The sequence below is a fragment of the Microcebus murinus genome, chromosome 8 (genome assembly GCF_040939455.1).
Source record: "Microcebus murinus isolate Inina chromosome 8, M.murinus_Inina_mat1.0, whole genome shotgun sequence".
NCBI lineage: Eukaryota > Metazoa > Chordata > Mammalia > Primates > Cheirogaleidae > Microcebus > Microcebus murinus.
In genome coordinates, this window is record NC_134111.1 from 56133601 (window position 1) to 56147263 (window position 13663).

At 37.9% G+C, this 13663-nt stretch overlaps 1 protein-coding gene across 46 annotated transcripts in view; it reads right to left on the minus strand.

The window, feature by feature from the left end:
* The window catches only part of TTN (titin), a 273099-nt gene that overhangs the window by 220538 nt on the left and 38898 nt on the right, over positions 1-13663 (minus strand). For all 46 annotated transcript variants that reach the window (XM_076005692.1, XM_076005688.1, XM_076005677.1 and 43 more), the window contains 5 exons: positions 12351-12582; positions 10516-10800; positions 10166-10291; positions 5146-5334; positions 64-120 (listed from right to left, as the gene is read on the minus strand). In XM_076005692.1, the coding sequence (XP_075861807.1) occupies positions 64-120; positions 5146-5334; positions 10166-10291; positions 10516-10800; positions 12351-12582 (889 nt within the window). The remainder of the gene's footprint in view (positions 1-63; positions 121-5145; positions 5335-10165; positions 10292-10515; positions 10801-12350; positions 12583-13663) is intronic.

Genomic DNA, 13663 nt, shown 5'->3' on the forward strand with positions numbered 1-13663 from the left:
AATCAAGGATTCTATTAATCCTTCAGAATTTGTACTTAAATCTCAAATCCATCATAACAATACCTTTCATTTCCACTTCAATCTGCTCTTCAATCCTCTCATGCAAAATTGATTCAGGGGCTAAAATGAAAAAATATATTAAAGAGATTTTAGCAATTAATTACATATAGTTTTTATATTAATTCATGATTTATATGATTAAAATTTTCTCTTTATTTTATTAATAATAACCAAATACTACATTCACCAAATTTACCAAAAAGTCCATGCCAAAAAAATCAATGTGCTGATAAAGGTACATGACAATGTTGACAGAAAGATTTAAAACATTTTTATTTTAGGTTCTCTATGAAATTTTCACTTTCAGTTCCACAATTACCCATGCCTTCACATGCATTCTGAAAAGTCATTGACAAACTAAAGGAATATTCTTTTTTAAAAAAATGTCCCGTTGACTGAACACTTGCTGAGAAGTGAAATCACATTTAGAAAGAACATGCATTTTCAAAGTTGCCACTTTAGTTGAGGGCTATTCTCAGTTTTTTCCTGCAGAATTAAACATTTTTGTTAGCAAACACTCTTTTGGTTTGAACCAACTTTCAAATTTTAAACTACACAAAGTCTAATTACAGATTAAGGAGTAAAACAAAGACTCCTCAACTCAAAATTGCTTTTATTACATAAGGAATAGGCGCAGCTTTTTGGACACAATCCTTTCTGGGGCAGCTTCTTGGGAAAGGCTGGTATGCTCGTATCACTCTCATTCTTCCGTGCGTGTGGCATCGTGTCTGGACACTTGATTCCCTTGTTCTCAGTTCCTTATGGTCTTTGGTGTGAAGTTAATGACACACTTGATGTTTCCTTTGACAATTCTCTTTTTACTTCACGTGTTGTTTTAATTTGCGACTCTGAGTGTTTTAATACTTTTAGTGTCTGAACCAAGAGTAATTTTTGTAATTGCTCTGGTTTGCGATTCTTTTGCTAGGTAAGAATAAAGTTAGGAGAAGGCGTAAATTAGCTGTGTTTCTAAGAATACAACATATACTGAATGTAGAGAAGATGGAATGTCATTAGGATGAGAAGGAAAGGCAGCATGTTAGTTCCAAAACTAATATATGATATGTCTATGTTTATGATATGCATAAGAACTCCATTCAAACAGACTTCTAGGGGTTTGATATTTCTAGTTGATCATGGTGGATAACTCTGATATAAACTTAAGTCAAAATAAAAGAGGAACATATAAAGATTGGCCTTATATCAAATAATCGAACAACTGTGCTTGATCCTTCACTCTTGAAATGCCTAAAACTGTTTTATCTTTTAATTTTTTTAAGTACAAGTAAGGCAGTCTGGACTTTCTAAAAAAAAAATGCTCTTGCTTCATGGACACCTTAATAATAGAACCAATTGGAACTGAGTGAACTGGAGATCCAAGGGCAAAAATACTCAGCTCAAATCCATGCTGGGAACGTGACATTCAAACAGTGTACTGTGGCACTAAGTTCTTTAGGAAGCGAATTGAAAGGCCAACATTTATCCCACCTCTGCAACGCAGCCAGCTCCCAATTACACTGCTGCAGAGACTGTCACAGCTGTTACCTACATGACTTGTAGACAACACCTCCAGATAAATAGTCACTCTGTGTAATTACTGTGCTAGCTAGCAGCTTTAGTGAAACTGAGGGTCAACTCTCTAGATGGTGGAATTTTCCATCTAATTTACATAACTAGACCTTGTTAATTGAGATATTCCCTCTGTAGGCTATGGTAATAAAATTGGAAATAGCTATAGAACAAGATCTCAGGTTAAGAAAGAAAAAGGCCTCTTTTTGGTGAGTGGGTATTAGAGATACATTATATGAATTAATGAGCCAGATTCCTTCTACTGGGCAGAAAGAAAGACCATTGTTTCAACAGCACCATCATTTATTGAGAAATATCTAGAGACTATTAATTTTGGTCCAGACAGCGCCTTATTATTTTCAGTGCCCAATTTTCTATTTTCACAGCCTCTCTATAAACAGCTAAAACCTTCAGTTCTGAAAATAAAGGGATATAATAATTGTTGAGCCTCTTAGTATTAAAACGACTAAATTTAAATTTAGCACAGTGTCAGGCACAATAATAAATACCAGTAAGTATTGCAACATTTTAATTTACTTTGGTATACTTCCTCAGTGGTGTATTGGTAAATATTAGAAAAAGCAGCACATATGAGATAAACCTTCACTGTCTGAATCTGCATTTGAAAGCTAAACTTTCTGAATCTAGATTGGAAAGTTAAATTTTTAAGACCAGCTTGGCCAATGACTTGGCTGACTTTCATAAGTCATTTATAAATAGAAAGCTAATTTAGAGATATTCTAATTAATATGTTCACTGATTCAATTTGCATGGCATAAAAGCAGCATAAAGCGATGAGGATGAAATGAAGCAAGTCATAGCTAAAAATCAAATAACCACCTTCTACACTTAGTATTGCTGATGTTGTCTTCTCTCCAAAGTCATTGTGTGCAATGCAGCTGTATAGTCCTTGATCTACCAGCTGAACATTACATATGGTAAGAAACTGAATATTTCCATCTTGTGACTGCTTCACTCTCTCAGATTCCTCTACCTTTACACCTTCATGAGTCCAGGTCACATCAACGAAAGATTCATCTTCTAAAACACAGAGGAACTGAGCAGTGTCACCACATGTCACAGTGAGATCCTGAAGATGCAGGAGAATCTGTGGCACCTCACTCCTGGACTCTTCAGCACATTTCTCAAATAACTCAGTGCTTTCTGCAATTTGTGAAAGGGACGCAGTACGGTGTAACTCTATATCTTGAACGGATGCAGCTGTATGGGTGGAACTTTGAGATACACTTTCAAAAACCTGCACTTCATATCTATGTGACGATCCTTGAAATGACTTAATTTCCTTTGGGGATATTTTGCTCTCCTGCATTGTGAAAGAGGAATCTGCCACTCCCTGGGACGTGGTGGATTCTCTTACATCTTTCCCAGAACTTTGCCTATCTAGGGCTTGCACTGTATAATCAAGTGACAAGAAAAAGAAGAGAATATTAAGATCTAAGCTTTGTCACTTGCCCAGGTTAGTAACATAAAATGGTATGGAAGATGAAGATGAAAGACATCATGGTCGCTTGGAAGCAGCATGCCAGATGCAGTATGCTGTAGAATGTCAGGATTACACAACAGAAAATTCATTCCCAGTGATCCAGTGATGAGTGGTTGACGAAGGCTCATGCGGATGCCATATAGTATCTGGTCCCTTCTTTCTGCTGTCACTGCAGCTAGCCATGGTGACATAGTCTCCCTGCCCCTAGCTCATCATATTTGGGATACCATTTGCTTTCCCTCCACCATATACTTTATAAAAAATATACAGTAAATAGATCATTTAATGATGCAATGATGTGATGTTGTTTAGAAAAGTAAAAAAGCCAAGCGAAATTGGTGCCTAATAAAATTATTACTGGTTCTCTAATGCATAGAACACATACATTGGTGAAATTTAAAGTATATAGGTTAGCCCATAATTGAGAATTTGGGGGGAGTTACTGGGTGTAACTTTGTTAGTAAATTATGGACTGACCACAGTATGCAATGAAACAAACAGCAGAGACTCATTAGTAACAGTGGGATTGGGAGGTATGCAGCAAATCAAAGTCTTTGAAGCAAGATGGGCTTTACCTTTTGGAGTCACTGTGAGTGTAGCTGCACAAGTGGCTTCCCCAGCGCTATTGGTTGCTTTGCAAGAGTATTGCCCAGCATGCTCTGAGTAAGCATCAACTATAAGCATTAAAGCCATGCCTGTGGACTCCTCAAAATGGAAAACTATATCTTTTGTTGGTAGAATTAGCTGCTGGTTATGAAACCACTGGACTTCTGGCTTGGGAATGCCAGAAACCCTGGCATGAAATCTGACTGTCTCCCCGCTGAGCACCCTGAGGCTTGATAGAGGCTGGATGAAGATGGGCTTTTGGCCAAGGGACTCCTTCTTAAATGAAACTGATGAAGAGATATGCCATTGGGAGTTGGATGTAACTTCTTCAAATTTGCTAAATCCTGAAAAGAAGCATGCCAATTTTTAATGTCTTACCTTGCATTGAAACCAGAATTCATTTGGAGTTGTCTACAGATCTGTCACAAATTTCAATGATGGGCTAGAACTCAGTCTGATTCTAATGCCTTGTCATTATATGTCACTATTAATTCGAAGTCACACAAGTTCATTTCCATTTCTCAGACACAAATGGGCTAAGGAACTTTACCATATTGTTCATGAAGGCAACAGTGGAATAGGTAACAGGGTTTAAGTATTCTTTTTTTTCTTCCTCTGGTTATAAATCAGCTTTTCTATTTTGTAAGCCACTTGAAATTCATTATTAAGAAAATATCTAGTTATAGTTAGTGTATAAAAAATTAAGAAAAAACCAGAAGTTTTCCTATGTCATATGTATTAATATTTATGTATATAATACTACATAGACTATATTTGCTCAGGAAAAATAGTCTGACTGCATGAAAATATTATTATCCTTGTTTTGAATTAAAGTGGCCCTGCTACTATGGAAGTGTTTCTGATGACATTTAAGAGCCCCAACTAACAGAATTGTTAAACCAACTAAGGACTGGACCCCTTAACACTCAGGCATTCTAGGAATTATGGTGAATATGTCTACTGGTGTAGAGACCTGACATTGTCTACTATAGCTTCTGTGAAATTATAATTGTATCAATGCAATGGGAAGATAATAACACCCTTATATTTTTTTTAAAAAAATCTGATTTCTATCCTAGCCAAATGAGAAAACAAATCTGCCCATTTCTTCTTCAGCACATTTCCCCCATTCTGATTCATGCAGATAAGGAAGCATGAACGCTGCTGGTGGTAGCAATACAACACAAAAGGTTACCTAGAAAAATCAGGGCCAAATGGAAAGTGATGGTCTGTGATTCATCATGGAAAGGGGTAAATGAGAAGCAAGAACATCGCATGTAACACGGTAACATGGAAATGATTAGTTGAATTAAAAGAGAATGATAGAAACAATGATTTACACGAAATCTTTAGTAATTGTTACTGACATTGTGAGATTAGATGTAGTTCTTGAAATTGTTTTACTCTACCTTCTAGCCTCAAGTTGGCTGTGCTTGACACTTGGCCTACAGCATTATTGGCAACAAAAGTGTAAGTTCCTTCATCTTCTGGATAAGCCTCAGCGATTTCCAGTTGGTAAGTGTCTTCAAATTGAGTCATTCTAAAGAACCGAGATGGCTTGATTTTCTTGTCTTTGCTGTACCAAGCCACTTTTAGATCTGTACCACAAAAGAAAATAAAAATGACATTGAAATCACAAAAACTAGTGGATTTTCAAAATTCACCTGCAAACACAATGTTAATTATACTAGTGACTACATTTCCTATCTGTCTTAAATAACAGTATATTAAAACTTTTATTTTGAGCATGCCACATCTGCTATGATATAACTTCCTTTCATCTTGAAGAAGGAAACATGATTCTAGAAAAAAATAGCTTGTTCTATTATTGAATTGGTTTCAATGTTTGACATTATAGAATTTTAGTTATATTACTTTTATGCATTTGCATTTCAGGTGGTAGAAGCAGGGACAAGATTTGGACATATTCCATGATTTTGAGAAAAAGATAGTCCTGAAAAACAGTAATCACAAAGGGTCTGATCTGACATCGTAGTTGCCTTCTGGGATAGTAAGTGAGGAAAATCTCCACTCTTGGTTTGCAGAAAGATCAATCAAAAAGAGAGCTGAGAAGATCAACATTCTACAAAATCTAAAATAGGCATCCTTCAAGGCTAAAGAAAAAAAAAACTCTATTTTTTTTATCACCAGTGAACAAAAGGTTTCAGCACAGTAGTATATATGGCACAAATAATTGTAAAGAAAATAATCTTTTAAATTGAGAGAGATTCTTGGTATCTGGGCATCTTAGATATATTTGTTTTTTTGTCAGAGTAGCAGTTATAATAAATTATAATATGACTAGATATTTCCATACAAGGATTTGAGCAATCTTAAACCAATAGAAAACAAAAACCCAACATCAATAGATGAAGGGTAACACGTCATTATGTTGTCTTAGCTTAGGGTGATGTGCACTTTGAATTTAGTTAATTGTTTGAATAGCCAAAATCAAAGCCATCTTGAGACTGGAGGAGTCACTATACCACTTCCTTATCTAAACACCATGCATGAAGATCTTCTAATGTCCAATGTTCTAGTATTGTTTGCATTTCAGTGCCATCATTGGCCTATGAAGGTCACCTTCCTTTTCCTTCCCAAGATGGTAGTTGTTTATAAAGCATAGGCTCTCCTTTTAAAGCAACAAATCTTTTTGGTTCCTTAGATAGCAAGGTAAGGTACAAAAATAAAATCCTGACACTACAATTTGTCAGCTGTGTGACCTTGGACATGTCATTTAATCTTTCTGGACCAGTCTTTTCTTTGTAAAATAAGATGCATAATAATCTATGGGCCATGATTGCATAAAGTTACTGTGAGAATTAAATGACATAAATGAATTAAATGACATGTGAAAGGGCTTTATAAACCACTGGCACAAGTCAGTCATTAAACCAAGAATGTCTAACATCACAAAAGGGATGAACAGTGTCCTCAACAACATGCCAAGAGACAGGGCCATTGTGGTGTCACAGGCAACACCATCCTATGGAATTTAACAGTCATCCTCTAACGATTTAGCTTGTGGGAGTGTATCTGTGTGTGTTTGATCATCAGTGATGATGTGTGTTACAAGATTCTCTGCTGATTCTTACTGACAACATCTTCCTTTAGTGAGCTCAATGAGGCACTGGGACACACATGAACTGCCACTGGACACGAACTGCCAACACTGAATAAGCTGAAAGGTGAACCCTCTCTCGGTAATGCACTTGGTGTTTCTGGCTACCCTGCCATTATCTGCGTCGGTCATTGGCTTCTCAAGGCTTCTGTGAGACTGCCTCACTCCTCCGCTTCTCATCCCCGCCCCTCCGTTGCATTTGGTTCCGGAATCCTGTTCACCTTACTTCCTGATTGCTTCTCTGATCGACCCCTTGGTCTCTCCTGGCTCCCCTGGGGGAGGGCCTGGTCAACACTCTCCCAGGCTGCTCTGCCAGCCTCTCCTCCAGTTCCTTACTTCGATCCCGCCTTCCACATCTGTCCTTTCCTCCTTCCCCCATCGGAGTATCGCCTCATGTTACCCAGGGGTTTAACATCCTTCAGTGGCTCTTCCATGGAAATGAGATAAACTCCAAGATCGTCAGCACAGAATGGCAACCACTTTAGCACCTGGCCTTGCCACCTCGTCTGCCTTCTCGCCCACTCGTGACATCACTTTCCGACCATACTTAAACCACTCATCGTTTCCAGCGCATGCAGTATTCCTGCAAGTTTTTGTGACTCTGCCTATGTTTTTGTCTCTGCCTAGAATGCCACTGTGCTCAATGATCCTACTTTTCTTCAATTCTCTGTTCATACAACTTTCTCCAACTCACTCCCAGACAGAGAACAATGAGTATGTGGGCCTGTTATGGCACTTACAACCTTGGGACCTAGTTGTGCACGTACGTCTCCTCACCTACACACAGAGCTTGGAGGCAAGAGCACAGTGTCTGTGCAACCCCAGCACCTAGGGGGATGTCTCAATAGCAGGCACACAGGAAGCGTTGGTAGAATAAAAATTGAATAGATGCTCAAATGAATAATGGACATGCATTATTGCTAGGCTAATTATTCATCATTTTGTTTAGCTAGCTGTCACTCTGTAACCCTCCAAGTGATGCTGACTCATTGTCTAAAAGCTAGCCTTATCACAAATTTTAAAATTCTACTTTTCCAAATTGCTCTTTTACCAGTAGGTGGCACCGAAGACCTTCAGTGGATAACATTTTCACTGTTAGAAAAGCACCGCCTGATTGCTCAGGCCCACATTTCATGCTTCCGAAAGTACTGAGTCTCCAAAAACATGGGAACGGGGCTTTTGAAGACTTACAATTTCTTTCTAATATGTGGAAGGCAGGGCTGCGTTTACTAACTTAAGGCCATTAATACCTGGTCAGAGGAAGTTGCATAAATACTTTTAGTCCCAAGGGCATGAAACTACGGTGATTTAGTAAGCTTTTGAAAGGGCATTTTATTTAATGAATTTAATTTCTTTCATATATAAAACAAGTTTAAAAGATGGTGCTAAAACCTCTATATGTGCATAAATGTCACCACACATTGGGAGTTAATGATCTTGTGAATTTATAAAGCCCATTCAAACATTAAAGATATCAGTCATGCAGAAAAGATAGAGAATTTTTCTATTTTTCTTTCAACCTCAATTGGAGTCTTATAGAGCACTTCAAATGTATTTTTGCAACACCTAAAGGCAATATTGTAATGTGCTGTAGACTAAAAAGCGCTGTACAAACATAGTTAAGGCAACTATTACTACTTTGGATGATGCATATATACATATGTTTATATAAAAATTTCCTGTAAAAATTCTATGGATGGATAAATTATTTAGTGTAGCTTTAGTGAATTAGATTTTAAAAGACATCTTTTTATTATTGTGTTAGAATATTATTAAATTAGTCCTCATTTATTGATATTTAGTATTTCTCGAACACTATGCTTCAAGTACACAAAGTCTATGGTATGTGTACGTGTCTGTACTTTTATGTTTATAACAGCTATGATAAAATGAATATCTTGACCACCAGTCACTTGGTCGCCAATCTTATAGGTGCTCTACATACATTATTCTCTTTAATTATGCTCATAAAATCAAAGAGGTTCATTTGATTTCCAGATCACCATCTACATCCTAGAGGAGAAAATCATTAGGTCAGAAGACCAATTGAAATACTAACCTGTTAAGAAAAATAGCTCTTGGCAAAGTAAAGATTGGATTATGAACTAATGGGAGAAGCATAATAAACAAAACAATAAAACTTATTAAGCGTGCTGTAATATTTGAGAATTTCCCTTTGGTTGGTGGTATACAAAAGCCAACAAAATAAAGGAAAGATTTTTAGCTGGGATAAATGAATTATTTATTCATTTGATGTATCTTGTCTCTATCTGAGGTCCATCTTCAATCATAATTGGCTTGGAAATGGCTCTACGTATATTGTCTCATTCTACCAATTTCAGATTTCTGAGATGAGGAGAAGGGCTGGTGGTATTTAGGAAGCATGCTCTAATTAAAAATAGTAGCAGTGAACTCCGACTGTGTGATTATTATATGATGGGCACTGTGCTGTGTGCTGATTTGGGTTATCTAACTTAATCCTGATAATAATCTTAAGTGATTGGTATTAGTCATTTAACAATCATTCATTTGTATGATCAACAATTACTTATGCAGTATCTACTACGTACCTATTTTAGGTCAAAGCTCCACCCTTGCTTTCATAGAGCTTACCTTCTAGTAGCTACTGTTTTTCAGGCACCAGGTTCTCGGTACTAAAGCAGAATCCCTGACCCCATAAAACGTACATTCTAAGATTGAATGCAATGGTATACTCACTGTACTCATGACAGAAAGAGAACCAGAGAAATATTGTGTTTGCCTAACAATTTGTATTGGAGCCAAGATTGAAATCCAGTCTCTTTGACAATAAAGCCTCTACTTTTGACCACTGCAATTTATTGCCTTCCAAAGAAAAATACCTTTCACACAAGCCTTGCCTGTAGACTGAATAATACCTTATGTATAAATGGACTCTTTTTTGAGACATATGTAGATGCTATTATAATTAATCTAATAATACTTGCAGTTTTTGTCGTTGTATTTTTTCAATCAAAATATGAAAGTGCAGCTACAATCATAAAGGGAACATGTCATTTTTTGAGATTAGTGGAAAATACCAATCTAGCTTTTTTATTGTGATAAAAATACATAACATAAAATTTACTACCTTAATTATTTGTAGAAAATGGTAGTAGAAAACACTGATCTAAATCTTAATTAAATAACTCAAATAAATCTCCTGCTAGATTCCCATTAAGCTTCAAATTATGCTTGAGATGTCTGTGATGGAGGAAAAGGTAAGAGAACCTTTTCCCACATCATGCTTTGTCAATATTAGCAGTGATATCTTTTGCTCATAAGCCTACCTGTTCCAGAAACTCTGCATTGAAAACGGGCTGGCTGTCCTTCGGAAGTGGCAGTGTCTTGAAGTGGGGTGACGATGGCAGGAGGATAAACTGGCATTTCCTGATCGGGAGACACAACTTCTGGAACTAAAGAGAGCACAAGATTTGTCATGATTAAGTCACCATAGAGACCTCACAGAAGGGAGCATGTAGATTTATCTTAATTTATTTCACAGCACAGTGCTTTCCAAGTTGGGTAACAATCTACTTTTATAAGCTTCAAATTGTATTCTGAAATGCCCTGGGAGAGCACAAAAGCTGGCTTCCTGGGTTTTGTTTGAAGCTGGGAAGTAGCAAGGCATTCCTCCTACCTTCCACTGAAAGTGAAGCTGATGTCGTGGCAACTCCGTAGTCGTTCTTGGCTTGACAGGTGTAGACAGCCGCATCCTCTGGGAAGGCTTCAATTAGCAAAAGCGTGTACTCTTGCCCATCGTGAAGAAATTTGCACTTGAAGCCAGTGGAAAGCAGCTGCTCTTCCTTGTACCACGAAATTTTGGGCTGTGGTCTGCCAGAAATCACGGCACAGAAGCGGGCAGGCTTGCCAGACTGCACAGTGACAGGCTGGAGCTCCTGCAGAACTTGCGGTGGTTCAGGAGCTAAGAGTAAATGACAACAAACAGCCCATGAAAAAGGGTAAAAACACGGAAGAGCAGGCAAAACTCTACACTGATTTGTTGCCAGGTGGGTATGTGTCCAGAAACAAAACTTTGGAATTGTGCTATCTTAACTTGCCTCAGAATATTAACACATTCTTTGTGCTAAGAAGGAAAAAAAAAATATTTGGATTTTGTCCTCAAGAAGAGGGGACAGCTTCAGAAGGATATTTTTGATATTTTGAGGCATGCTGAGAGTGTGGGGTTGCTCCTTATAACACGTTTACCCCACTTACTGGTTGAGGTGGGGGCATAGGAAGGGATACCTAAAAGCATTCTAGAATAACTTCCATGTGCTACCTATTTTTAAAAGTCATTTGGGCAAATCATGCAGTGAGGAGGCTCATCCCATTCAGGTTTGTTTGTTTTGCAAGTATTTGTGTATATGTCACAGTCATTTCGTTATATACTGGTGCCAGTGAAACGCAATCAGTGAGTATTGAATGAATGAATATTATTTCAGATCTAGTTAAATGCAATTAGGTAGATTTAACAAAATGCAGCTTTCCTGTAATGCCAACTGAAGCATATTCTTACTGTTGTGATGAGTGAGGGGATCTGGGTAGTTTGTGGAACCCAGAAATGGGAGGAATGACTTCTAGGAGGCTGGTTTCTGACACTACCATAGACAAGACCTTTTCTTCTCTGTGCCTCACTTTCTCCACTACTAACATGGAGATGATAATGACTGAATGGTATGACCATGCAGTCCCCCTGTAGGGACCCAGGAATGTTGACAATATGGTTCATCTTTGTAACTCTTGAGATTATGCCTAGGGTTTCTGCCTCAGAGATATTTTGTTCAGAGAGAGATGGCCTAAGATGAAGATAGGGAAGGAGGTTGCATTTTTCTCTATGTATCTAGAATAGACTCATATCTAGGCCAACCTTGAATTCAGCTCTAAGGATTCTAATGAGGAAAGCAGAGGTTTAATGGCACTCCCCTGGGGACTGTTATGAGGAGTGCTTGGCAGCATATGGAATTCCCAAAGTAAGAGGCCCTGGTCTTAGAGCTTGGGGCAGAGAGGACCTAGCTCCACATTGCCTGTGGCTCTTTAGGCCCTCCAGGGTCTCAAAGCAGACCTGCAGGTTCTACCAGGCACTCTGTACCAGAGACTGCAAGTGACCCTATCACCTGGTAGTGCTACTGGTACGTAAGCAGTCAGGGGCAGAGGGCAGAGAACTAACACAGCTGGGTGCTGCATCTAGAAACTCATTTGGGGCATATTATAATTGACACACTGTGGATGTTCAGTAGGGTTGATCAACTAAATGAGGTTCTGGTCATTAGGTGCTTTCTGGAAATGACATCTCAATAGTTCTTTTAACAGCTGTTCTCCATTTTCCATAGATATAATGTGTAAATAAATGTTGCTGCAACCATGTGACTATCATAAGTTCTTTAGAAATTGCCCAGGAACTACCAGAGTTTAGTGACTTAAAGGGCAGGATTATTTCAGATGGCTCATATGTGGAAATCTCTCTCTACATACCATTAACATAGAGAGTGACAGAACTCCTGTTCCTTCCTGCCACAAAGGTGTATTCGCCTGCATCACTATGTCTGGTCTCAGAGATAAACATCCGGTGGATTCTTCTCTCCACCACATATTGGTGTCGTTCTTGAACTTGGAAATTGATTTCAATGCCATCTTTATACCAGTGGGCATCAACATCGTCTTCGTTGACCTCAAACTCAACGACAGCACGCTGTTTCTCAATGACCTATTGATGGAACAGTGTAAAAAAAAAATTGAAGCCCTAGTTTCCTTTAAGTTAACCCATTTCTAAAACTGTTCATATGAAGAGCATGCAAAACCAATATTTTAACATATAATAAATCAGCTGACTATTGTGCATTCTAAATTTTCCTGTCTATTCTTGGAAAAATGGTACCCAAACCTCTTTTGTAGAAAATCATGCTTATACCTGCACTGAAGAGGGAGGCTGCCTCCAAAAAACAATTATTTCATTTTGAAATGCTTGCTTTTTAATTCATAATTAATTATGTTACAAATAATGACACTGTACATCTGGGGGCATTTTGTTGTCTACAAAACTATTTTAAGCTACAATTTGATTTAATTTGATTCAATTCAATTTTATTTCATATGATATCAATTTGATTTCATATGATATGAACAATAACTTTGTGGGCCAAATAGGAATTATTATCCTCATTTTGAAAGCGAGAAAACTGAGGCTCAGAATTAGAAAATAAAGGATGGAAGACACATCCAGGTTATCTGTGCCCTCACTGAAGACTTTTTTTTCTACGGCCTAAGATCTGAAAGGCTTGGTTCTCTTTGGATGAGCAAGATAAAGCTGAGCTCAAATGGTGTTTCTCTGAACATGGTCCTTCCATTATATCTTTTGGGAAGACTGGCCCGCATGAGGATAAGCTCTGCAAATGTTGTACAGAGCAAAAATGTTTGCACAACATCCTTGCCAGCCATGCAGCATTGCCCAGACTGGGCTTCCTCTTAGACTTCACAGGAAGGGGTCCAGCCACTAAGTCCCCCCACACCTGCTTCTCCATAGGGGGGCAACCTTCTGAGAAAATGCCACCTTGTTCTAAGTTTCCTTAATTCTAATTGATGTGTGAACATCACAATTTACATTTTAATTCTTTTCTGGTTGGTGCTGTTTGGCAAGTAGCCATTTATTAGACAGTGAAGTTTCTACAGCTGCTTTAATTAAAGTATTTAGACAGCTGCTGAGGACACACTTATTCCTAAGTGAATGGAAACTGTGACAAAATTGATGTCAGCATAAGAGAGTTTAAGCCAAGTAAGGATGAGCTAAT